This window comes from Cydia splendana, chromosome 6 (genome assembly GCF_910591565.1).
Source record: "Cydia splendana chromosome 6, ilCydSple1.2, whole genome shotgun sequence".
NCBI classification, from domain to species: Eukaryota; Metazoa; Arthropoda; class Insecta; order Lepidoptera; family Tortricidae; genus Cydia; species Cydia splendana.
In genome coordinates, this window is record NC_085965.1 from 20041198 (window position 1) to 20067662 (window position 26465).

General features: G+C 37.5%; 2 protein-coding genes across 3 annotated transcripts in view; one reads left to right on the forward strand and one right to left on the reverse strand.

Moving 5' to 3' along the window:
• LOC134791758 (uncharacterized) overlaps positions 1-23172 on the reverse strand; it is a 39546-nt gene extending 16374 nt beyond the window's left edge. The window contains exons 1-2 of one of the 2 annotated variants that reach the window (XM_063762906.1): positions 23020-23172; positions 123-269 (exon numbers count right to left, since the gene is read on the reverse strand). In XM_063762906.1, the coding sequence (XP_063618976.1) occupies positions 123-269; positions 23020-23040 (168 nt within the window). In that variant the 5' untranslated portion in view covers positions 23041-23172. Of the gene's footprint in view, positions 1-122; positions 270-5277; positions 5435-23019 lie in introns of those variants that run through there. The other variant, XM_063762907.1, reaches the window with a different exon arrangement.
• The window catches only part of LOC134791696 (adenylosuccinate lyase), a 69132-nt gene that overhangs the window by 22869 nt on the left and 19798 nt on the right, over positions 1-26465 (forward strand). The gene's annotated exons all lie outside the window — the stretch shown is intronic.

Sequence of the window (26465 nt, forward strand, 5' to 3'; positions counted from 1 at the left end):
ACGCACCAGTTCTTCTTGAGCGCCGCCGCGGCGCGGCGGGAGTCGCGGTCGACCCCGCGCACCTCATCCTAGCCCTGTGCCTGAAACTCCTGGCCTCTTGACGGCTCAGACAGCAGACTTACCAGTTCAGTTATCCTGAGTCCCACGCACCAGTTCTTCTTGAGCGCCGCCGCGGCGCGGGAGTCGCGGTCACCGCCCGTGCCCTCCTCGCCCTTCTTGGCCTGGGCCTCGGACTCCCGGTCTCCTGCCGACATGGCCCAGTTGTACACCTGAGGACAAACACAAGTTTAACAGGTGGTCTTTACCTGATTTCTAAGAGTTCTTTGATGATGACTAAGTATAACACTACACTACTAAAAAATAGATCAAGTAGAGGTATCTGTCTCTATTGAACTCTCCCATTTATTTTCATAAAACCTTCGTAAAAGCTGACACCTGGTGGCAAAGTTCTTTATCTGAACTCACGGGCTGGTCAAAACTTTGACTAAACTGTCAATGCCATATATTCACTATTCTCAAATATGGCATCTAATGAGATGCAGTACAGAGCATTATTCCCACTAGTTACCACCAAGTTCTTACCAGTGGTAACTACTGGGAATTTTTTCCCACCTTTTACCACTGGTAACTACTGGGAAAAATAATTCCCACCTTTTACCACTGGTAACTACTGGGAAAAATAATTCCCAGTAGTTACCACCAACTCGGTTTGGACTGAAACACTAATCGACTTATAATTATTTATAAAAGCACTCTATATTTATACTATACTATTTATTCTGTTTTTATTAGTATTGTAATTTAACAAAATTTTGGTGGTAACTGCTGGGGAAAAAAATTTCCACCTTTTACCAGTGGCAACTACTGGGAATAACCCGCATTATGAAACTCTTCATTAGGACAACTCATTCGCATACTGATGCCACAGTACACGAAAACAACATGGAAGATGTAATATTTTGGTAATATCTTACAAAGTTTTATCCAACATTTTTTTTAAATCCATGAAGTTTAAGGGGCTTGTGCCCACCAACGGAATGTACCTATATATATAGGTTCATAGCGATTATAATGTAGTTAAGAAAATTTTCCGCGCAATGTTTAGTCTACAGGTAAAACAAAAGAAAGGTTTAAGCGCTCGAAAGTATGCTATCGTGCTTTTGAGCGCTTAAACTTTACCTATACGAACACTTAATACGAACGGCAGTAAATCCGTATGTACATTTTGTAGATCTGTTTTTTACAGTACCCAGACTAATATTTAATGTCTCAAGATTATGTATTGAGATAACTACTACAAAATCCGCACCATATCTGTACAGACTTATATCCACAATTTAAAACAGATTTTATTGTACTCGTAATCTGCTACTGTAGGTACTTAGAGCTTTAATGTGTTATATTTATGTAGCACGATCATGCTTCATTCCAAATTACTCTACCGTAATAAAACATGTAATAATTATGTGGTTACACCTGACTGGACACATCTATGACTCATGACATGACACTATAACATTACGTGACTCTAGAATAAAACTATAATTATTTTAAGCATTGTTATAAATACAGGGTGAGCTTTGAAAGCTAATCACTTATTCATGATGGTATTACGGGGAAACATATTATTTCATTTTAGGTCCTCTTTTGTCGTTTTAATTTAGTAATTTTGTGGACGATAATATAATTAAATTTTGTTCAGAAGTTTTTTGTTACAGAGCCTTAGGTTGCGATTCCATTACAATTGACAACCGGCAGTGAGTGCGGCCTACGATGTTCAATTTATTAAAATATTAGCCGAAATGTTTCTTTGGACTTGTGAATTAAAAAAAGGAATATATCATCAGGTCAGCCAGGTGACGAAAAATCAACCTTGTTTTGTTACTTTGTAACCTGACGATATCGTTAATTATCTTCGTTTTAGCTAGGGTCTGTGCGGAAAGAGAAGAGTCGTGAAATGTATGGGATTCAATACATTCTACGACTCTTCTCTTTCCGCACAGACTCTATCCAACGCGCATTGTTAAATTTTTACTCCTATCCAACCGAAATCTAAGCTAGTCGGGTTATTCAAGCGCACCATGTATATAATAAAATCGGAATAAAATAGGATTAGTTTGAAGTGCATGTACATGTTAATCGATGAACTGGTATCTGTTTGATCTTGGACTCGGACGTGCATCGACTGGACAGGGCCTGTGATTATGGAATCTAGTGTTTAACATGCGCGATTTCCATAATAAGTGGAACAATATTAGAATTGATTATTTTACGGTTTGTTTGTGGGTTGGAAAACAAAAAAAAGATTTGGAGTAAATTCGCCATCCCATCATCATCATAAATCTTAATTCTGGGCACAGCAATACCATAGAGAAATATAGTAAGAATAGAGTGCTCACTCCATACATCAGTTTTGATACCAAAACGACTATTATTTTCGCAGTCGACATCTAGCATCGAGTAGCGAAAGTATCAGTACCGATACTTGATACTAGAATTCTCTAGTGTCGCGACTCACGAAAATTGTATTGAACAACAATTTACAACTAATATTTTTTTTTTTTTTTTTTTTTTTAATAAATAAATAAATATTCTAGGACATTTTTTACACAAATTGACCAAGCCCCACGGTAAGCTCAAGAAGGCTTGTGGTGTGGGTACTCAGACAACGATATATATTATAAATAAATACTTAAATACATAGAAAACAACCATGACTCGGGAACAAATATCTGTATCATCATACAAATAAATGCCCTTTCCAGGATTCGAACCCGGGACCATCGGCTTCATAGGCAAGGTCACTACCCATATTAAAAGCAGAAGGGGTTGAAAATAGTCCCGGTCAATCCGGTTATAATATTAGCTGAAAATTGTTGAGCATTAGACTTTTCGGTCGTCGGAACATCTATTGTCAAGTAGCAGTACTGATAATTCCGCTACTCGATGCTAGATGTCGACAACGAAAATAATAGTCGTTTTGGTTCTGAAACACATCAGATATGGTGTGAGCACACTATGTATTTTTTTCTCTATGGCAATACATAGTCCTCACCCTGTATTTGGAATCTTAAATCTTCGAACATCTTAATTTTTTTTAACTATGCTTATAGATTTTAGGGACTTCACGAATTCACGGTTACTCACGCCTTTGAGGATAATATATGCCCCCTGTCCCTTGAGTAGGTACTCACTAAAACGCATTTATCCTAAAAGATTCCTACGACACGATGCCGTATTAATTAGTAATAATGCGTTGTCCTGATTACACGACACACGACGGACATGTAGCAAAGGGGAACATAGTAAGTCATGGCGTTGCGTGATTCACGCCCATGCATGGTGTCCAGTGCTCGTCATCAAACTTGTAAGCGACGCACCTGTTTGAATTTTTACTGTAGTAGGAACTCTACCTACTTCAGGAAGATTTCATTAAGTAGGTACAAAATTGAATGAAATTTGTGGCATAGAGGAAAAAACAAGTAGTAACAACTACAGAATGACATTTTTTCAAATAAATAGTGGCATTTTTATAATTTTTTTAGCATTTTCTTGCTATACTTACATAAGGCTATTTCAAATGTATCCAACCTGAAATTCTGGCTGGCCCATCTGTATTCGGTATTTCGAAAAGCTTTACTTACTTTACGCATCTTGTTTAATTTTTATAAAATCGTCTGACGAGGTCTCATCAATTCATATTTTATAAAGTCGGTCGTCTGTTTTACATAGACTGAAAACAAATGCATTAAGTTTTCCTCAGTAATTATAAAGAAAAATTCGTTCTGGCCTTTTGTGGACTCCGAGTTTCTTACCCCCTTATTCATAAACGCGCTATAAGCCTCAATTAGCTAATAATCGTTTGTCTTTATCTTTCTTTTTGACTTATGTATTTGTAAGATGGGATAAACATAATTTAACTAAATCAGGCCCGTAAAGTTTTATGAATAAGGGGGTTAGTATGTAGCCGGGAAATCTCTAAGGTGCCACGAGGAAGCCATTTTCAATCGTTCATCTAATTCTTTTTTACAAAATCGCCGCATTTTTTTTTAACAAAAAACGACAAACAGTCGTGTCGTGTCCATAGTATGAAGTCTATGAATACTATCCTTCAGCGTCAAACATTGATTTTCATGCTCCATACTAATTACAAGACAATGTTCAGTCGTGGACATGCCACCTACCGGAGCGTAACGCACGCACGCACTTTCCAATCGCATCGGAGATATATGCATTAATGCGAAAGTATATGAATTAATTTATGTACGAGTAATTGCTTTACATTAGTGGATATTTTATCGGGTATTTTTTGTGAAGTGTACGGGGAAATGTTGCATGTTGGTTGTTTCTTAAGTTTAAGATTTAAAAAATATTCAAGTTTATACCTATGCGTTTTTAGTTTTTTTTTTTTATTCTTAATGTACTTAAATGCATTGTTTCTACATGAATTACATCTACATTAATTTGAAACATGTAGGGAGGTCGGTCAGTTTAATTGACAAAATTCATTGCATTTATTGACTTCCGCCGGATAAAGTCATATCGATGCTTATATATGAATAATTATTGTTTACGAAATAATTACAATACACGATATTTTCGCTTTCTAGTGAAATTTGTAAAACTTAATTGATTCAATAACTCGATGTTAATTAATTAAATATGTTAGTTAATTAATTAATAACATATTTATTGGGAAAAAAATTAAAGCCAATCTAATCATATCAAAACTACCAGAGTTTAAAATGTAATAAATAAACATGTATGAATATAGTTCCGATTTTTATATAGGTCATCTGTATTACTAACAATGCAAAGCACTTCTTATTTTTCACGATTGCGTTCTGAACCTTTTGGCTTAAACTAAATCCGACATGTCAGGGGCCCTTAATGATTGCGTGACATGCATGCTGGTGTACGTTTACTGTTATGTTCACAGCAAAGTACTACCTGTGAACTCGTTCAAGACCACTGTCATTGCTATTTAGCCTATTGTGTTATGTTTACTAAATACTTTTTTCTTTAGGATTATCTAATCCATTTAAAAATACTAATTTAAGTTTTCAGACCATTTATTAAGAATTTAACTATGTAAAATACATTGTACTTATACGTTTCGTTCTATTAATTATTATAAGTGCTTATTATGTTTACTGCATCCATATAATAATTACCTACCCCTACCTAGATTATGATAATGGATTCGCATAAGAATTGACTTTTAATTTAATATTATTACAGTAAAAAAAAACTCAATAATTATAAAGAATAACTCACCAAAAGCTACTTCTTCACTAATCGAAAATCACGTCACTCAAATTCACTTCCACTCGTTCAAATTTCGAACGCGCGTAAATTTCGAATGCGTTCAGCGGTAGACACAAGCGTGTTCGTCGTGCGGCACGGAGCGACTATCGCTACCACCGCCGGTACTCCGCCTCTATGCTTCATTAGAACTCCACTCAAGACCCCTGGAGTTTAAAACAATTCCCCCTTGCTTGAGCTAAGCTCTATGGTTCTTAAGGGGTATGGGAGCTCTTCAGTTACTGGTTGGTAAGCCAGTGGCGTAGTAAGGTAGATGAGTAAACTTTCATTCATTTTAAATAAGTTTCACTGATTGATTTATATCGAGCTTGGGATGATCCCGATCGTTCTTCTTCGTATCAGAGGTGTCCCAGACGCGGTTGTGAAATATTTAATTGCAACCTAATGGAGGTTGATGGTTGGTTTGGATTTTAAAGAGGACTGTTTTGTTTCATTTATTTAGAGCGATGGCTCTAGTGTGTTCTGTGCGTCAATAGTATTAGTTGTATGTATAGGATTCAAGCATGTGGCGTTACGCAATATTGAACAAAATGTACTTAGAAATACAGGTACCAAAGCCTAACATCGGACAAACATTAAAAAATAAAACGTACTTAAGTGAAATAAAAGTCCACCTGTAATCGATTATGTTTCTTGTAACTTTCGCAAAAGAAAACATCACAGCCGAGACACGTAGCGCAATGTTTTGCTATCAAATATCATGTTCTACAAATTGATAATGGTTACACTTTTTTTAATTAAAAAAACACGGGCAGTAATGAGCTGTCATTACCCCAGATCCAGATGTTATCAGTCTGTGGAAGTGTGTGAAAGCGCGGGAAATGACAATCGTCTCAAAATCGTAATTAACCGTTACTTTCTCGGTTTGAAAGTGTTGTCGCAAGCCCTTATAAGGTCACTTGTATTCCTTGCAGATAGACTAGTTGCTTCTATCTTCTATCACGAACTGAATCACTGGGTACGTAAAGGTAGACCAAGATAACTATGCAGTGATTTTGATAGCACAGACTGTGCAAGTGTCATCTTAAACGTTGTAACTTCTTTTGTTTGAAATTATTATTGTGTCAGTGATCATTTTCCTGTAGAAGTCCAGGGAATCTTCAAAACACATCTGCCGGCAGTTATTATTACGAAAATATTATTAAGATTGTAAATCTATTGTTGGAGTAAAATTGCTGTGTTTCATAATATACAATGTCCGACTACAGTCATGTTTTTAAGAAATCGATCATATTTTTGGTTGTTTTACCATCAACAAGTACCTAATTTGAAAGTAACATTCCTATTTCCTAGACCAGACTTGAAAGTGAACATTTTCAGGTTTTATAAACTGTTATATTGTCATAACTGTTTCTTATACGGTGCAGTTATCCATAACTCCATGTTCGTTCGTGCGGCAAAGCATGAATAGGTTTTTTCTGCTAAACATAACACTAAGAACCTTCGGCAAGGTTTGGTCGAAGGTTCATCATAGCACCTTGTATATTGTCGTTGTCATTAAGTGGTTACTTATTTAATTCGTGTTCCGTATTGCAACACTTTTGGATTACTGACTTTGTGATAATTTAGAAAAAAATAATTTAAATTTAGTTTATTTTGTATTTCTAGTTTTATTTCTTTCTTTTTTTCCATAAATTGTATATTGTGTGTTAAGGTGTGGCATTAAATATTATTTTATTTTTAAAATAGTGCGTGTTGATGTTTATTAGGGTTTTATACCCGCCAACGAATTAGGTAAAGCCTGACCAGTAAAATATGATTATATGATCATTGTCAAGAGGGCGCTGTTATTCTCATGTATACAGTTCAGTATAGTATGAAATAATTAGTTTCAGTAAAATTTCGCAACATGGCGCGTGATCATATATTCCTGGTCAGGCTTTATTTATTCTCTCATTGTCATATTTCTGAGGGGCTAATAGCCTCTAGATCACATTGTTATGCATCTTGTTTATCTCGTACACCTATAACGTGCTGAACTTTATCGTATCGTATAGTAAAAGTCGTCCTGAAGATGCACGACATATTGTTTTTTTTTCTGAATTATGTTTTCAATTTGAACTACACAAGATATGTTTAGGTTTTTATGACCACCATAGTCCAACAAAATCCTGTTAGTTGAATATAGTCACATTGCTCGACCTTGGCTATTTTGGAAGCATCCCAAACTTTTTGTAGAAAATTGTTTCTCATACCTATATTATGTTTCCGCTCTTCTTTTATTCAATTTTAAATAAATAATATTTAAAAAATATAAATACGGAATCCCCGGAGCGTGAGTACGGCCCGCACTTATCGGTGTTTATTCTTTAAGCACAGTTTTTATACAAAGTATTTCATGCCGGATTGATCTGCGCCGCTGACTAACTAAATCGTTATGAATTATTTTACAATTTTCTAGAACAGGATTCATTATTCCGATATCTATTCTGTTATTTCCGTAGTAAGGTCACTGTGGGCAAGTCCGTCTACAAGGCAAGTCCGTCAACACGTTATAACTTTTGAATTTGAAGGCGTATGCGACTTTGGAGTCCAGTCGATTAACCAGTTTTTCGCGCTAGTTCCGTCACTGTAAAACAGATGGCGCTGTGACAACCAACTTCAGAGCAATCCGCCTCAACAAGTCATTTCGTGTTTTGAACTCGAAGTCATAGTGCGACAGCCGTTCGAAAAAAAAAAGTTAAAAATAGTTTTTGAAAAGATTGTGCATCAGAAAGTAACTACGTAGGTAGCATAAGAACCAGTTGTCTTTATTCTATTTTTAAAATATCAGAAATTAGCTTAGTTTTGTAATTATACGTTCCACAATTTATCATATTGAAATTTGACTAAGTTGTAAAGTCCGTCTATTATGTTCAAGGCAAGTCCGTCATATGCCGGACTTTCGTTAAATCAGAGATTACCAACTGTTTTTGCGACTTTAATATTATAACGATTTGATAAGGTATCAAAAAATCCTCCTGACTTTCCGCATGATGTTACTTTATTAAATTTTGATCTCAGTAAATTAAAAGAAACGATTAAAATTCATTTTAAAATTGCTGTTGATCTTTTATTTCGGAAATCAAAAAAATAATTATGTTTAATTATTTGCCAAAAAAGGTTTACCACCCCATTTTGGTAGTATATGCCGGACTTGCCTTTGTTTTATAAAAATGGTGTTTATTTCGAATCTGAACCGTATAATAACAAGTTTAAAATACACTTTTCATTGTCTTGATCCGTTCTTTTTAGGAATTTGACTACGAACATATACGCACCCATAGATTGGCTGATATCATACCTAGACGGACTTCCCTTAAACTGCACGGGAAGTCCGTCTACTCGACGAATTTTAAAAAATGCCATTGTTTTTGCTTAAATTGTACTTGAAATGATCTGTCACTAAGGCTAAACTATTAATTATTAAATTCTTCATCGTATGCGATTACAAGCAGTAACATAGGTGAATAATTAACGGAACTAGATCACTCCAAAGTCAAAAAAAAATAAAGTAGTACTTCGCCACATTGACCTTAAATATGTATTTTTCATCTCCGTCATAAGGTACGGTTTCAAAATTTTTCGTAACAATTTCAATATGCCAATCGGTAGGCTTTTTGACGATTTAATTTCCCATGCCAAGTATCTAAAAAAATAAATTCAGCTGCCACGTCTTTTATTCCCACGATTTGGGTACCTACAGGATAAACTTTGATGTAGTTTTCACAAAGAGCAAATCATGGGAGTAGGTTGCATGGTGACATATTTTTAAGTACTTATTTAAAAAGTACTTACCTAGCAATGGAACCCTCAAAACCGTTTCCTTGTCACGCACTTGGCTAGTATGTCTCCACACAGATCGCCGCATTCATCCCGCCTCTAACCAGCCAGATCGTTTATTATGGAGCTATTTGGAAATTGAAAAGCCACTTTCTAGACTTTTCCGGTCTACAAGCGGCATAACTGCATATATGCGCGCTGCCGATGCAAGCATTATATAGACTTGTAAAAGCAAAGGGTATTTAACCAACGGGAATTGTACTTGTAATTTGGACACTATGAAAAGATAATAAGGAACAAAATCGAACGAATTAGATACGTGACTTAGTACATAAACCATGTGGTTGTACTGTGGTGATAGAACTCGCAGATACACGTCAGATTGTAAGATGTTTTTGATGCATACGTACTTGTTTATAATTTTATAATCTGTTGTTACAAACTTGTCGAAACAAACAGGATAAACACATTTATTAGCATGAACACAAAAGTATTCCATAACTTACTTAAAAATTGACTTAAATATTCAATGGGACGTTAACTTTGTATTTATTTACATACACGGGTAGATAGTTAGATACTTAGGTACTCAAAGTACATAGACTAAGGGGCATTATATACTTCGGGACTTTAAGACATACACTTCTTATTACTATATATAACTTTTACTATATAATAATATCAAAAAAAATAAAAAAAAAGTTAATGTGGTTAATTATGACGTGGTTATTCAGATTTCAGCTTGGTACAGTCAGCTCAGAGCAAAAGATAGATATAAGTTTGTATGAAAAGGTGTTAAGCTAATAGTATTGCTGACTGTACAAATTTTCAGATGAATCATTTTAATAAGACGAGTATTTATTATTAAAGTCCTCTTTACAAGTCCTGAAAATGATTCAGCAATGACTAATAAATCATGTCGTTATTTACCATGTAAATTATTAAGTGACACATTTATATGCATAATTAATTATTAATTACTAGTGGCTCTGTTAGCTGTAGACCTCGCGAATTCCGCCATTTTGAAGTGTTTCCGAAAACTGAATCAACAAAATTCTAGAATCTGCTCAGAGAAATGCGACATGTAGACGAGAACATACTTACTTACTTACTTGGTTGGCGCGATGATGGTCGACCCAAGTAGGCCCTTTTGGCTGCCCGATCTTCACCCATCGTTTCGAGTTGGCCAAGCCAGCGGAGACGATGCGCTTTGGTCTCACCTATTATATTCGGCTCGGCTATCAGATGTTCTATTTCGGCATTCTTCCGGATTCTCCATACTGCCATAGTCTCTTTAGACGAGAACATACGAAAGCATTTTTGTCCAAGCTGAAGCGGAGACCTTTGCTAACGCTCGGTCAATTATTTATTTGTGAGTGTTTACAATATTATTTTTAAGGTGACATTGAACCCAAGAATAAATTAAAAATTGAGTACTAAAAATTAGCACGTACGAGTCCTATGTTTATTTTGGTTCCTTATGAAGTATAGTCTCGGCGTTGCATAAAAATTGATATATTAGGCCGTATCTGGACCGCTTTACGGTCGTAGGTGTTGTGTGAACAATGCCTCTTTGTAAATGTAACGTAGGCACGAACAACAACAATTTCATTGACCATTGGTGGGCCTTGTTTCATTGCAATAAAGGTCATGAATGATCAATAAATTTGGCAACGATGGTACGGACGTCAGCGGCGGCGTAGCGTTGCCCATTGTTATACTACTAACATTAACTTACCTGGTAGCCTGGTACCTACTACGTTGATGTCGCTTCAACGGTACAATAAATTCAATATTATGTTCTTACCAATCGCTAGGCGCGGAAGTGTCGCTATTCCAATGTAACGGTTTTTGGCCATAGTTATTTTAGAGCTAAAAGTTATTTAAACTATTCTATCCTCCTAAGTACCAGAATAATTAGCTTCGTATTTAATTTGGAACCTCAAAATCAAAATTAAGTTTTGGAATAAGGCCTTTATTAAGGAAGGACCTCTGGGACTCCGAAGGCTATACATGAAGAAATATCCCTAACTATTTTAAAATTAATTAAAAATGAACATAAACTGAAGCCATTATGTTCGCAAAAAAAATCTGGTACATCAAGTATTGGTAGTAATTCATCTACTCATGCGGGTTGACATTTCATGGCTGAACTTTGTTTTTCTTTTCGTTCCATTTTTAAACTGTCGATTGCATGACCTTTGAGCAGGGAGTTGCATTCAAAGTAGGTATTTCAAAGTCATATTTAATTTTATTACGGGAGAACCAATTTTGTAAGTAACAGTAGAATAAAAACTCTACTTATCCCCTTTACTTATCCCTCTTTTTGGGGTTACAATAGGTAGGTAGGTAGGTACTATAATACGAATAAATATTGATTCTCTCTGCCTAAGCTATTATATGCGTCACTGACAAGCGACTCTTGCCAAAGTATAAGTAGAAGTAGATAGATAGAATTCATTGAATATTCTTTATTGCACCAACTCTAAAAAGAAACAGTTTCAGAAAATAAAACAGTAAGTAGGTCGTATTTTCCCAACGCCCGTTTATTTCCCCTGCTATACACACTAACTATACGTCACAGAATTGATCAGTCTGGTCCCCCCGGCGCCACGGTGGCGCCGTTTTGGCGCCAAAGTGCCTGCGACCCGGGGTGCGTTTACAAAGGTTACTGTCCGCGACCTATTTGTCGATGGCACACTATCCCACTTTTGTTACGCAATGCGATTTCAGGGAAAGTGATACAATGGAAAGTTATTATTTTGATCTAGTTTTTGGTCGGTTGCATTATTATTTGTTGTTACCTATATATAACTACAGTATTCGAAGTAGGTATTCAAAAGTTAATAAGAACAGTTTGTAAGCATAGTACATGTACTAAATTGAAACATTGATATTTGACTTATTTTGGGAGACACTGACGGCCCGATTCGTACTTTAAGATACGTCAAAAATTTGCTAAAGCTAAAGATACGACATGGATCGGATATGTCAGTGTCAAAAGTGACGTTTCTTCAAACAAAAACGTCATAGAAATCTCACAAGTGTTATGTAAGGAAGGGATTCAATATGCGATTGTTGACTTACTCGTAAGAATTACTGAAGCGGTCCGCCGCCCTAGAAAATTGTTGGTTCTTGTGTCCTAACCTTTTCCAGCCCTTAGTCGATCTTATACTGAAACTGATCCTTTAGAACTTGAACTGCCGAGAAACGTATCCTTTCTATCACGTTCAGCTATCGTTAGATAACTACAGTAAGTAATGCCAGTAATTCTTACAAGAGAGTTAGAGAGAGTTAGACATTGCTAGTAGCGCATTCCGCGGTTTGCGTGACGCTGCCAAATACTGGACCACTTCTGCTTTATTTATGTATAGTCATGAATTACAGGAACGGCTTAAAGATGCTTAAATGGGCCCACAGATTACCAGTTCGCCGGACGATATCAGCCTGTCTGTTGAACGCATAAGGTGACAGTTCCGAACAACTGACAGGCTGATATCGTCGGGCGAACTGGTAATCTGTGGGCCCCTTAAGTGTTGATTTGAGCAACCAATAAAATTTTCCCTATATTTATACATTTTTAAGGTCAAATCAGGTCTCGGAGATAAAGCTGCCTATTTTTCTAAGAGTCATGTTTGAATATGAAACTGCGTCTTTAATGACAATAAAACACGCAGTTACAGATAGTATTTATTTGTTTCGAGTAGCTTTGTTGATATGTTTACTTCGTTTTCGTTTACTCTTGTTAACGTTTTCCCGCTATATTTCATTACCTACTCATTCTTGTTAGGTTAGGTTATTCGCTACGTGCACGACTGTCACGCAACCTAGCGTCCGCAAATCTAGGGGAAAACGTCAATTCACTACATCTTATTGTTAGAAAACTACTCCAAACTCCAAAACTACTGAACGGATTTTCAGACGATTTTCATCTATCAATAGAGGGATTCGTGAGGAAGGTTTAGGTTAAGGTTTTGTTTAAATTAGTTGAAATATGACGAATGTTGACGGAAAAAATCACGCTGTCTAGGAGTCGAAAACGCTGCATAATCCGTTGGAGTTATAACAACGCAATGTATGGTGGGATTGTCTTTCTTTTATCGGTGTATAGTAACAGCACCAGTCATGGGACATTTAAGAGGAAATTTGGAGTATTTATGATATTTCCCTTGTACATGTAAATGGTCTTCCGCTTAGCGTGTTAAAAGATGAAAGTCCTATCCGCCTTTCATGTTTTAGGCGTGTTGTAACAAAGATACTGCAATGAGTTTCCACATAATTAACAAATTAAAACTATGCTTTTTTTCTCCAGTCATGGACACCAAAGCTCCAGTAATGGGCCCCCGGTAATGGACGTGGATCCAGTAATGGGCCCCCTATAATGGACATTATGGCAAGCACATGGAAGTTATGGCAAAAAAATCAATTTTTGGTATAAGCTTTTATCGCTGAATGTATTTTTATTTCCACAGCCAATTATTATTGTATTAGATTTATCGAGACAATTCTAATATACCCAAACACAATTAGTTAGGGTTTATTGCGATAAAGTTCCCATGGCCACCTCCTGTCTCCATCATCAGATCAAGTCCGTGTTATCATAATATTGCATTATCATCCGATTTGCATACTTAATTACGTACATACACAAAATTTCAACTGAATCGGAAATCGAAAAGTGGGTCAAATTCAGCTACCAAGATTTGACCCACACTAACTAATAAGGCAAGTTAAATAAAAGTTTGGAAAAACGATATTAATTTATCCTAAGTCCGAGAATACCTCCTGGTTGACATATTTCGTAACTACATTTTACTTCTGTATTGTTTAAAACATGAAATTATGGCATGGCAAGCATCATTATGTCAATTGTCCCATCATAGGAGGTATGCAGTTTTACAGCTCCTATAATGGGATTGGGCCAAATACCACTATTTTTTTACATCTGTGGAGTCACAACATAGTGTGTTGTATACCTTATCTCATGGTAAATGCAATTAACAAAACACATTCTAGTTTTCATCAAGTATTAATTAATTAAAATTTAATAAATTAACTCACCTCTCTTAGCGAAGTTGTTAAGAATTATTAGTGATATTTTTTTTCAGTGGCACGACAACTTTTGGGTTGACGCACATTTCTTAAAAAATAACCGAATTTAATAAAAATTCAAACATAATCAGCTCTAGGACTCTTATTTATGATAAAAATATATCCAGTGTTTATAAACTACTTTTATATACATACTTATTTTAGAGGAATTGTGTTTTTTTGTCCCATTACTGGTTCCGTGTCCATTATAGGGTATACTACTATACTAAAAAGTCCGCGACGGTGTATGTCTATCTTTTAAGGATAACTTACTATACCCATTGTTATCTTCTACAATAAGATTTCATAATATGTGGTTTTTGCAAAGCCATTTACACGGATACAGTATTAATAATTATCAAATTAAATACGTTAGTTATATTAAGCATTTCATACAGATTACAATGGTCCCTTACACCATACAATTTAAATGAATATATCAGGAGATTTAAATAACGATTTATTTAAACAAAAGGTTAATGTTATATAAACAATCATACAAAAATAACTTAAATATATAATAATTAGAAATATTAAAATATTTTAATCTAAAAGACCTCCGCGAATTGTACCGGGTGCAAAGGTGCCCATCACACTTGCCGCATTACCACGTTGGATAGCGATGGCCAGCCTTTGCACCAGGTACGAACCCGCGCGAGCATCAGAGGTCCTCTCCCTAATTCTATATATCAGGAGTAATCGTAAATTTAAGTTCCATTTCGAGCCATATAACTTGTATGAAATGTTAAAGACGCTATCCTATGTTAGTTCCAATTTTCACCACCTCATGCGCTGCTATCGCTTTACTATACCCCCACCATGTACTTCGCACATAGCCAATAGAGGTGTACAATAAAGTTCCTTCTGCTGTATTGAGGACTCTGAAGAAATTTTTGTCAGCGCACTTATTATTGACATTATTTTCTACTTGATGATATACAGTTTACGTTGACCTACTCCTTTGTTGGCCGGCATGTATCTGTTTCATTTCATTTCATTTATTTCATATTGTATTGTCATGTACATTATATGTCAGATCATGACACCCTGTTAGGGCACACAATAGTATTATTATTCTATTCTATTCTAGGCTAGTCTATAAGGCAACATAATAACATTAATAACATTTACTTATTAGTAATAAATTAAATTAAAAATAAATTACGTCAAAGCTTAAAACTAAGTCTTAGTATATAACGTCAACAACATATTAATAAATGGTTATTTGTAATAATTTGTCAATTTATTATTAATAGCAATTATTTTAATTCATTGATGTCGTTTCTTATTGTGCAGGTTGTAATAATAGGCTATTGGTAAAAAGTTGTCAAATTGCAATTTAAGATCCTAATTTCATCTGTTTCTGAAGGTACCCTTTGTTTACGGCGTTGGCTATCTATCTTTAATAGACTCCAGCCTTTTTCCATTGGCAACATCTTACCGAATATGTACATATTGAAAGAGTTAAATAACTACTGAATCTATAGATTCTGATGGAATTCAACAAATAGCACCCGTTAATTTTTATTAGGGTTCCGTATCCAAAGGGTAATAACGGGACCCTATTACTAAGACTCCACTGTCCGTCTATCTGTCAGTCCGTCTGTCTGTCTGTCACCAGGCTGTATCTTGTGTAGATGTAGGTATTCCTGTTGCTGTTCTGTTGTTGTTTTTGTTGTTTCTGTTGTGGTATTTGGTGCCCTCGGTGGGCGAGTCCGACGCGCACTTGTCCGGTTTTTATAAAACTAGCGCTTACCATCGGGCGAGGAGTCGCCTGCTCATGTACAGTGTGAGACACGGTCTGAGACTGGTCACTGGCCATCTGCTCCGTGGTGGACTCGGACTCGTAGTCGCTCTCCATGGCCATGCCATCGACTACGTCCTGCAGGAACCGGGCCGTGTCTATGGTCTCTGTCGGTTTGCCTGGGTCGGGGACTCCCGGGGCCGCTGCGTGCCCCTGGTCCTGCGACCAAAAGTATAGTTTGGCAAGAGTTTGTCACTTGAGCGCAGGCAGAGAGAATAATACTGTATTTTGTTTATACTAGTGTCATCAGTCATTACCCCAAAAAAAGGGGACTTCTTATTCTATTGCTACTGACAAAATTGGTTTGCCAGACTATACCTCTCAGTTGTCTAACCAACCTAAACCTTTTCTCTAATACGCTTTTTTTAAAGTAGTGGTATTTATCTTTTACAAAATCCGATTATACTGGCGGATTAAATAATTGATAACGACGTTAGGTTCATGTAAAGGCTTCTTTAAAGCACCACGGCTTATGTCCCTAAAAATAATCGAAAAAAATACCTAAGTGTAATTCTTTCATAATAATAATATCTTTAGGACATCTACCACGACATCTCGGCTAAATGCCAAAATCGCAATCCTCCCAAGTCCCTCCACTATATAAATCGCATCTTCTTTGCTTCGTCACTTATAAAGTATTTGTATCCGTCAGTCGCCCTTCATACCCACATAACCTCATCTCAATATTGCCGCTAACCACATATTAAAAGTGAGATTACATTCTTCAACCTGCCACCTTTCTCACATTTTCCCCAGTTCTCGTCACTTATCAGAACAACTTGAACGTAGATTAACGCTAATCGGGCTGAGTCGTTAGCTAATGGTTAGCCTATTATCCCTTGAGTGACAGGGACGCAACTACGGTAGCATAAACTGTCATCAATTTCCTATTAAGATACCTACTTACAAAGTAAGGTAAACAATGTAAACATCCTGGTGTTTGACAGCATAATTCCAGTAGATGATTCGATATTGTCACCTCTATTGTTTGAAATCAAATATTTATTAATTGTGCAAGATGAGGAAAGTCTGAGACAATTTCGTGCTCCGTATATCCCCATCACACTTAGACTTGATCTCTCTATTAGGTAGTATCGCTCGTAATATATCTATCTAATACCTTTAAACGAGCAATTCTTGTTTATTTATATACATTTTATTATCTCTAACGATTTCGATAAAATTTGCAATATGGGGGTTTTCGGGGGCGATAAATCGATCTCTGGGAAAACGCGCATTTTTGAGTTTTTATATATTTTCCGAGTAAAGCTCGGTCTCCCAGATAATGTAGTCCTTATATGTATAAATAATTCGATTTGGAAAAATTACCACTTCCGAAGATGAACACATGGAATGAGTCTATGTCAATTTTTTAAATTAAATAGATAGTCTAGATGGGTCTAGACAGAATACTACCGTTATTTCATTAAATGCAGATCTTTAAAATCCTTCACGTGTTTCGAATAAAAATGAGCGTAGCGTAAGAAAGCTCAACGAACTCGAACTCATAAACATAACTTAAATACACAATCTTAAGTCTCCCCTCTAGTCTCACATAATTTTCCAGCTAAAAGCAAGAATTATAGAGACGACACGATAATAAATAATACCAAGTCCGAATAAATAAATGGTATCACTTTTAATTTTTGCATATTTCTAAAAAGTTCTAAGTGCCACCTTAAGATGTAGTGCATAATTTTCTCGGAAAAGTTCATATTTGTCATGTTACTTCAGTCAACCTCAGGACTTTTCAGTACTGACTGAAATAGCAAGATACGTTCGTACGTTTCCGTAAAAATACGATGGAAATAAATTATGGACTAGATCTGTACACATTTTGTTGTTCCCCACCAAAGCCCACCAAGCAAAAATTAACCTAACTAAATTACGTATGTAGTTTATTTTTGGTCAGCAACGTTAATACGTGTTTTTAATTTCACGGGGCACACGCGCAGCAACTCTATAGTATACTTACTTTTGATTTTCCAGTTACAAAATCTTCCATTATCATCTAAAGTCCTCATTATCTGTGGACACGTTGTGCCACATACATACAACATTCTATCGTTTGTTACACCCAGCCCAGTAGGTCGGCTCACAATGCGGCATGGTCGGCGTGCGGCAGCGCGCGTAATGCGTTACACGCCTTAGCAAAATGGTGGCGATGAACGGCTTAGTTGAATTAGTAACAAATGAAAAATAAATTTTCATAGTTTAAAATAAAACGCTAGTTATCAGCACAACACAGAGATATTAACGTAATTAATATCAAACGTAGGTACTAAACGACATTTCATCTTTTTAACATTTCGGTCAAAATATTAAATTGCGTCGTTCGGTAAATTGTGTTTCGGTAGGGTTACTTAACAATTTTTTGGCCCGACTATTTAACCGCCGATTAGTAACTAAAAATACTAGGGGGACAGAGGTGCCCCCGCCAAATCAACGTCAAAAATGTTGTTAGCCCATAACTTGAATCTTGGAATCAAACTGTAGTCATGGTTGGTGAAATTGACACTCCGTAATTAAGATAGTAGGTACACTAGGTACTTACATATGTGTCTTCGTTAACATAATTGTATTAATTGTGCTGTAAGTTGTAGGTAAGGTATATATTCACGAACTAAAGGGAGACGAGAGTTGTAAAGTATCCCTCCTATCTTTACACTTCACTAATTAACACATTATTGGGCTCTCCTCTATCTGCATAAAATAAAGTACGTAACAACCGCGACAGTTGTTCCCATTGTATACTTTAAGCTCTACAATTTAAGGTCCTCTTTAGTTTAAATGCCGACGTTTATCCATTTTTTATAAGCTTGCTCGTAAACGTGTACTTACAGAAGAATGTACGGTATTGTATGTAAATTCGGTTTGATGAGTCAAGAAATGTACGGCGATGCGTGCAATTAAGTTCTTCGTAAATATGAAGTTGAAATAGAAATGCGTCTAATGACGGACGCATAACTTTAAAATTGTATGGAATTTCGTCTCAGTCGTAGAGATAAGACGATCTTTGTATTTTTATGTGTTAGATAATTCTCTTGTTTTTAAATATATCATAGTTAGATTAGTTAGATACCATTTTATAACAGTTAAGTATATTTCTAGTAGTACCTATAAGAACATATAATATTTATAAGCATTTGTTCTTAAATAATATTTCTTCAATAGTGAATATTAGGCAAAGCTCTGCGTAGGTGGCACCTTTGTGGCACATACAGTAAACAAACCATATTGACACATGGCCTACCTAAAATCGAAATTTCGTTATCTAATCTCTCTATCACTCTTGCATATTCGAGCGATAAAGAGGCAGATAACTAAATTTCGATTTTCGCGTTTACCGGTAGGCCCTTGTTAACAAACCGCCTTGATGCATCAATGTCATATTTTATTGTCTGTGAAAACTTGTCAAAAAACAGTTTAAGGCACAGTATGTATAAGTTAGTATATGAATTTACTGAGTCGGTAGTGCTGCACTCTGGTGGCAGAACATTGCAGTAATATCCCCTATTAAATGATTAGTGTCCGACCGAAGGTTCGGTTTCGGTTTCGGTTTCGGCCAGTTTCGGCCAAAAAATCATGTTTCGGCTGGAGTTTCTGTTTCGGCCAAAAACCGGCCGAACCTTTCGGCCGGGCCGAAACTTACGAAATGGTACTTCGGACAAAGACCTAAAGTTGGGGAATAAGTAGGACAACAATATTAATACCTACATATACTGTCATGTATAGGTACAGAGATTAATGGGTTCATTATAAAATACAATTCCACTAATGAGGGCGCCACTGGACGGTCGACGCAGTCTTAAGAGGCTGTCAATACCTATAACGCGCACACTGTCTAATTGTATCGGACTGAATGAGATAGCACTGTCGCATGTTACTGAGCCCTGGGCAAGAGAATAATAAGAAAACTCATCATCTTCCTCGCGTGATACCGGAATTTTTGAATTTTTGAGCCGTGGCAATGGGAATGGGAGCCTGGGGTCCAATAGACAACTAATCCCAAGAATTGGCGTAGGCACTAGTTTTTACGAAAGCGACTGCCATCAGACTGATATTCTAACCCAGAGAGTAAACTAGGCCTTGTCGGGACTAGTCCGGCTTCCTCACGACATTAGAACCGTTTAATGGTGATTTTAAGCAGGGCCGGATTAAGCATGTCGGGGCCCCCAGTATCAGGTCGGCCCGAGTCGAACGATGTCTTTTTCGCTCTTATTCACTCACTTATTCAGTCATTTTCCTACATACCTCTAATGGCAAATTTTAAGCGAGGCTAAAGGCTACGCTCAACTAGTGCCGCAAAGTTGATTTTCTCAATAGTTTATATGTTGCGAGGCTGAACAGCTGACAATTGATTAAAACGAAGAAAAAACTCTTAAAAGTGTCCCCAGTACAGTTTATCATACGAATGCTCGACCTTTGGCCTCACTTTTTACCTCAATTTTTTTTTTTCGCAAACAGTAAAAAATAAGGTCATAATATTCAGTAAAATGATAAATATCTAATAATAATACAAACAAACGTGCATAAGAATAAATGATTTTCAGCCAGGGGCGATTATGCTATGGCATTCCGGCCAGGCCCCTTGTATGGGATCGTGATCTTGAAGAACGATAGCATGCCAAGAAGGCTCCAGGGTGCGTAGCCAACGTGCAGTCGTTAACGCTCCGTAGCGAACGAAACGAATTTACTAGTGATGTACCGACTATTGATTTGGCCGACTAGCCGACTAATCGGCGCTCGGATGGCCGATTAGTCGGCCGACTAGTCGGCTAGTCGGCCGGATCATTAGTTTCGTCTAAGTTCGGTTCAGATGCACTTAAAAACAACCGTTTTACCCCTTTCGTCGCGCTATTCGTCATATTATAAATGGTAAAGCTGAAAAATTAAATAAATAAAAAAATCCTAAGGCTATATTTCATACGATAACCGGACAAGAAAGCGACCAAGCGGTCAATAATTCGAACAAAAGTTTTCGTAAGCACCCTAAATAGGAATTTGGGTAAAATAGGTGAAAAGCTTATAGCAAATATTATCTGTTTATTTTTTATGCCCTGTTTTTCTGTCACTTATAAAGTGCCGACTAATCGGCCATTTTAGCCGACTAATCGCCGACTACAAATGAGGCCGGATAGTCGGCTTTCCCGACTAGTCGGCGACTAGTCGGTACATCCCTAGAATTTACCATATTGGTTTGTGTTCCACATGTCCTCTTAGCTCTTAGCATTTAGCCTCGCTGCGCCATGCTCGGCCTGCGGTCTCGCTTTTTAATACAATGGACATTGGTTGGAGTCTGTGCTCAACTACTTATCCTGAAGCCTGAAGCACAGCTTTAACTTCGCATGAAAGTTCGCCTCACTGGGGAACTTCGGACTATTAGGCCCAGTTGAACATTGGTACCCACTGGCCACTACCCGGCCTTGCGATATTTGTCAACAAAAAATTTAGACCAAGAAAATTCTACAATGATTTTGATAGCAGTGCAACTAGTGCAAATGGTATTTATACGTCATAATTTCATAGAAGTTTTGACCTTTAAAATAACACTTGCACTGCGTGTGTTATCCAAATCGTTGCAGAATTATCTTGGTCTAACTCTAGTAATTTTCTTAAAAAACTGCTTAAGTAACATCAATTTCAAGGACATTGGGTGTTGACAGCAAGTTGACAGCCACATAATATGTGTGTAAAAGAGTTTTTATGCCATTTTTTCAACGATTTTAACAAATCTACAAAAGGTTCGGTTTCGGTTTCGGTTTCGGCCGAAACTAGAGCCAAAGCCGAACATTCGGTTTCGGTTTAGGCAAAAAAACATGTTTCGGTCGGACACTATAAATGATTCGACTCTGATAATAATTGCACCCTAAATAGAAGCTTAATTATGGTAAACTGTGACGTCCCACGGTCAAAGGTACCTTATGGCGGGTATGGAGTTATGCATACCCCAGTAATCTACAATAAATAAGCTATCGATAACACAAAAGATCAACCTTCTAGGTTGCGTAGATACAGAGATATGATTTTTTGAAAATAAATTTGTGAAATGAGCAACTTTACGATAGAGAAGTTTTAAGTTTAGCCGCCTAAAAAACTATGTTCCTGAAGTAAGTTACATAGTTGACTACAAATAATAATACCTTATATATCTGAGATTAAAAAAATATTGCGACTTGTTCTGTAATGCAAATAGAAACTTTTGATATCGACTGATTTATGTGTATACTAACCAATCTCTTGAAAATAAAGTTTTATTTCATTTTTACGATTGATTGCAATGAGCTCTCAAGATTTAAATTTTATCTATTAGAAAACGACACTGACAGACAGTTTAAGCAAAAAACAATACCGATTTAGAGGTGAAAATGTATTTTCTGACTTTTTCATATAAAATCACAAAATTGAATATTTTTACTTTTAATGTGACACACAATCAATTTTTCTGAGCACATATGAAAGAAATTCTGTCATTCAAATGAAATAAATCCTAAAACCCCAACTAAATACTATATTTAACCCCTTTGCCACTTTAAACTTATACGTATACGTAAACGTATTTAATACACCGACCGAGTAGGTCGCACCCATTGTCAAAATTGAAACTAACTGGGGATCTATTTTAAAGTTTATTTATGTTATTTCTGTGTCAAATTTGTTGTCTGTTAAGTGACGATAAATATATCCATATTTATAGTTAATTATCCACCTTTTCCTTATTTTTATTAAAAGAAAAATGAAAAATTCATATCGATTTACTTAGACGACTACCGATTCATAACGGTGGTGTCCGGCCAACCCTAAAATTAAAAAAAAAAAGACGTAGAACGTAAACGTTCGCAGTGCAGTTGTTTTCCTTTGTGATTTCGATGTGCAAAACATTTTACGTAGTATTGCTGTTGTGAGTGACAGACGTCAAATACCGCAAATAATGTTATTTACACTATAGAAACCCTCATAAGGTACCTTTTCCCGTGGAACGTCACAACTAATGATCGTTTTATACCCTTTTCACTGATAATTTTGAATTGACTTACGGTATCCGTCAAGGGGGCCATTTTGCCGCCTTTCTCGTGTTCCCAGATAATAAACTCCCTGGAACCTGGCGATATCCTCACCAAGTCGCGCGAATACCACTCCACTTTCGATCGATTACAGCGTCCGTCGATTCGATTATAAAGTCACTGGCACAAAACAATCACAATTTTAAATCTTAGGTATCTATGGTCCAAAATATTTTTTTTTTATCGAGAGGTTGTAAGTCGTGCAAATGGGTTATTGGAATTAGAGTCTGTGCGGAAAGAGAAGAGTCGTGGAATGTTTGGAGCCCAAAACATTCCACGACTCTTCTCTTTCCGACCAGACTCTAGAACTAAATGTGAGGTATATGGAGTTATTATTTAAATCAAAAATCTAGACTTATAGATTTTAACCACTCATCACTCGAAATCTTCAAGCATAAGTCTGTCGAAATCTTTTATAAATATTTTATCGTTTTTTAGGTATTATATTTCGATAGAGCTCATGTAGTTTATTTAGCGTTCTAGGCCATGGATACCTAAATTCGCAATTGCCAAAAAATCGTATTTCGATCGTTTTAAATCGAGTGTCCCGTCAGGAGAAGCCAAAACGACTGACTCAGTCTTGCTACTAGATTAACCGCGGGATGTGACTTTTTGACCTTTAAATTGGCACCTAGGTTGACCCATAATTGCGTTATTGTTGTAATTTCATTCATTAATTGTTGTGAGACTGGGTGAGGCCGGATAGCACCGGCAAAACTGACTCGGCACGGACAAAAGATTTCCGGGCAAGTGTATGTAAACATGTCGCGGAAAATCGAAACAATTTGATGTAAGGTGTAACGTTTGTTAAGGTGGGGAGGTAAGGGGGAGAAGGAACATCTATCCACCCCAAATGTCAACCCCTCCTGCTCGCGTGTAATGACGGCGGTGGAAACCGTGGTACCTCCTGCTAGATAACCAACGGGGCTCTGACGACCGAGCTAATGGCGGAATAACCATTCATCACCTACCTACGGGTAGAGGAGGCTTCAGCGAGCCTTGGAGGCTAAATACTTCCTAAAATGTCTGGTGCAGAAGGCAACGGGAAACCACTGCACTATATTCCCTTGAAAGTTGAGATGGAAAGTCGGCATGAAGTAAGGACTCTGTCGTGCGATCTGGGTGACGCCCGGCGCCATCTTACCGGGCAAGGTGGTGTGAAATGTGCTACCGGCCATGTGCATGTGGCTCGCCAGGCTGCGCATGGAAACTCTGCTACTGGTGCCGTCAACACAACCGAATCCATCCGACACCCTCATCGCATTGGCACTTGGAATGTTCAAGGACTTGTTACCAACCCAAGCAAGCTCAAGATCATAGAGGATGAAATGAAACGAGTGAACATCAACATGCTAGGATTAAGCGAAACACATTGGCGTAACTCCGGCCACTACTTATCCGATTCCGGGAATAAAATTTACTTCTCGGGTCCGGAAAATGACAGCAGTAGGGGTGTAGCTTTCGTAGTGCCACCTCAACTTGATAAACATGTCACAGGATACAAGCCAGTCAATGATCAGATAATTAGCATCAGGATCAATACCACACCGTGCAAACTGAACGTGATCCAGGTTTACGCTCCTACGTGTCAATCCAGTGAGGAGGAAATAGAGAACTTCTATAACTCCTTATCACGAACCATCGACGAAATTCCGAACCGCGAGATAACTATGGTGATCGGCGACTTCAACGCCAAGATAGGCAAAGGTGAACATGGATCAGATCTTCGTCGACAGATCGGAAAGTATGGGATCGGAGAGAGAAACGAGAGAGGTGAAAGGCTCATTCAATTCTGTACGGAAGAAGACTTTACAGCGATGAACACCTGTTTCAAGCATCATATAAGACGACTGTATACTTGGGTTTCTCCTGGAGGCAGATTTAAGAACCAGATTGACTATATTTTAATGCGCTCAAGGTGGAGATCGTCTATAATGAACGTAGTCACGTATCCAGGTGCAGACTGTGGCAGCGACCATCAATTACTAGTTGCAACGATTCGGTTACGACTAAAAAGGATCATGAAGTCAAAATCGGCTCCAAAGCTACAAAAAGTGGATACAGTGGCATACGCGAATGAAATGCAGTACCAGATGGCGAGGATACCAGCAGACGACATCCCGGAGAGTAATGCCTTGTGGAACACACTGAGAGACACAATTGTACAAACAGCGAGGAAGTTTGCCCAGACAGAACCAACTCTGAAAAGCCATATCTCAGATGAAACAGCCAAAGTCATAAAAGAACGCCGGGAATTGAAGCAGGGAGGACTATCTAGCCCAGAACAGTTCCAACGGTATGCTCAACTAAGCTGTGAAGTCCAACGGAAATGCAGGCAAGACTACAACGCTTACATCAATAACATCTGTGTGGACCTTGAACAGCACTCGTCAAGAAACGAAACTAAAGACCTGTATCAGAAGCTAAAAGTACTGACCAGATCCAGACCGGTACAGCAATATGGAGTCAACGAGGAAAATGGTCAACTTCTTACGGAACTGGATCAAGTACTGGACCGCTGGAAGAAGTACTGCGCGTCACTTTACGACTGTACTGACGCCTCAGTTTCGACGAGTTTGTGGACCGCGGATGAACCTGACATACTCCCTTCGGAAGTTGAGCAAGCCCTCAAGAGTTTAAAGACTGGGAAATCGCCTGGAAAGGATGGAGTTCCAAGCGAACTTCTGAAAAATCTGGGTAACGCGGGCTTAGCCATAATGACCAAACTCTGTAACCTCGTATGGATGTCAGGTAGATGGCCAGAGGAGTGGAGGGAGTCGGTTTTCATCCCGCTTCATAAGAAAGGATCGACAAAGGAGTGTGGCAACTACCGGACCATTGCACTGATCCCACATGCAAGCAAAATTCTCCTTCACATAATTAACCAGCGCCTGAAACACTTTCTTGATAGACAGGTTCCTGAAGAGCAAGCGGGATTCGTGAAGGGGAAGGGCACTCGCGAGCAAATGCTTAACATAAGACAGATTATTGAAAAAAGTCGAGAGTTCAACAATCCAGTTGTTCTCTGTTTCATTGACTACACACAGGCATTTGACTGCGTTCAGTGGGGGGAACTATGGTCTGTACTGACAGAGATGGGAGCACCGGAGCATCTCATAGGATTAATTCGTAACTTGTATTCTGACAACAGAAGCTACATTAGAATTGGATCAGAATGTTCCAAAATGTTCCAGACCAAAAAAGGAGTCCGACAGGGATGCATACTATCACCAATGTTGTTTAACATTTATGGCGAGTATATTGTCCGTAAATCTCTTGAAGAATGGCACAAAGGGTTGGTGGGAAGAGAATTAATAACCTGAGATATGCTGATGACACTGTACTTTTGGCATCTTCAATATCTGACATGCAAGAACTTGTCAACAGACTGGAGGTCGAGAGCGGGAAGTTAGGTCTTG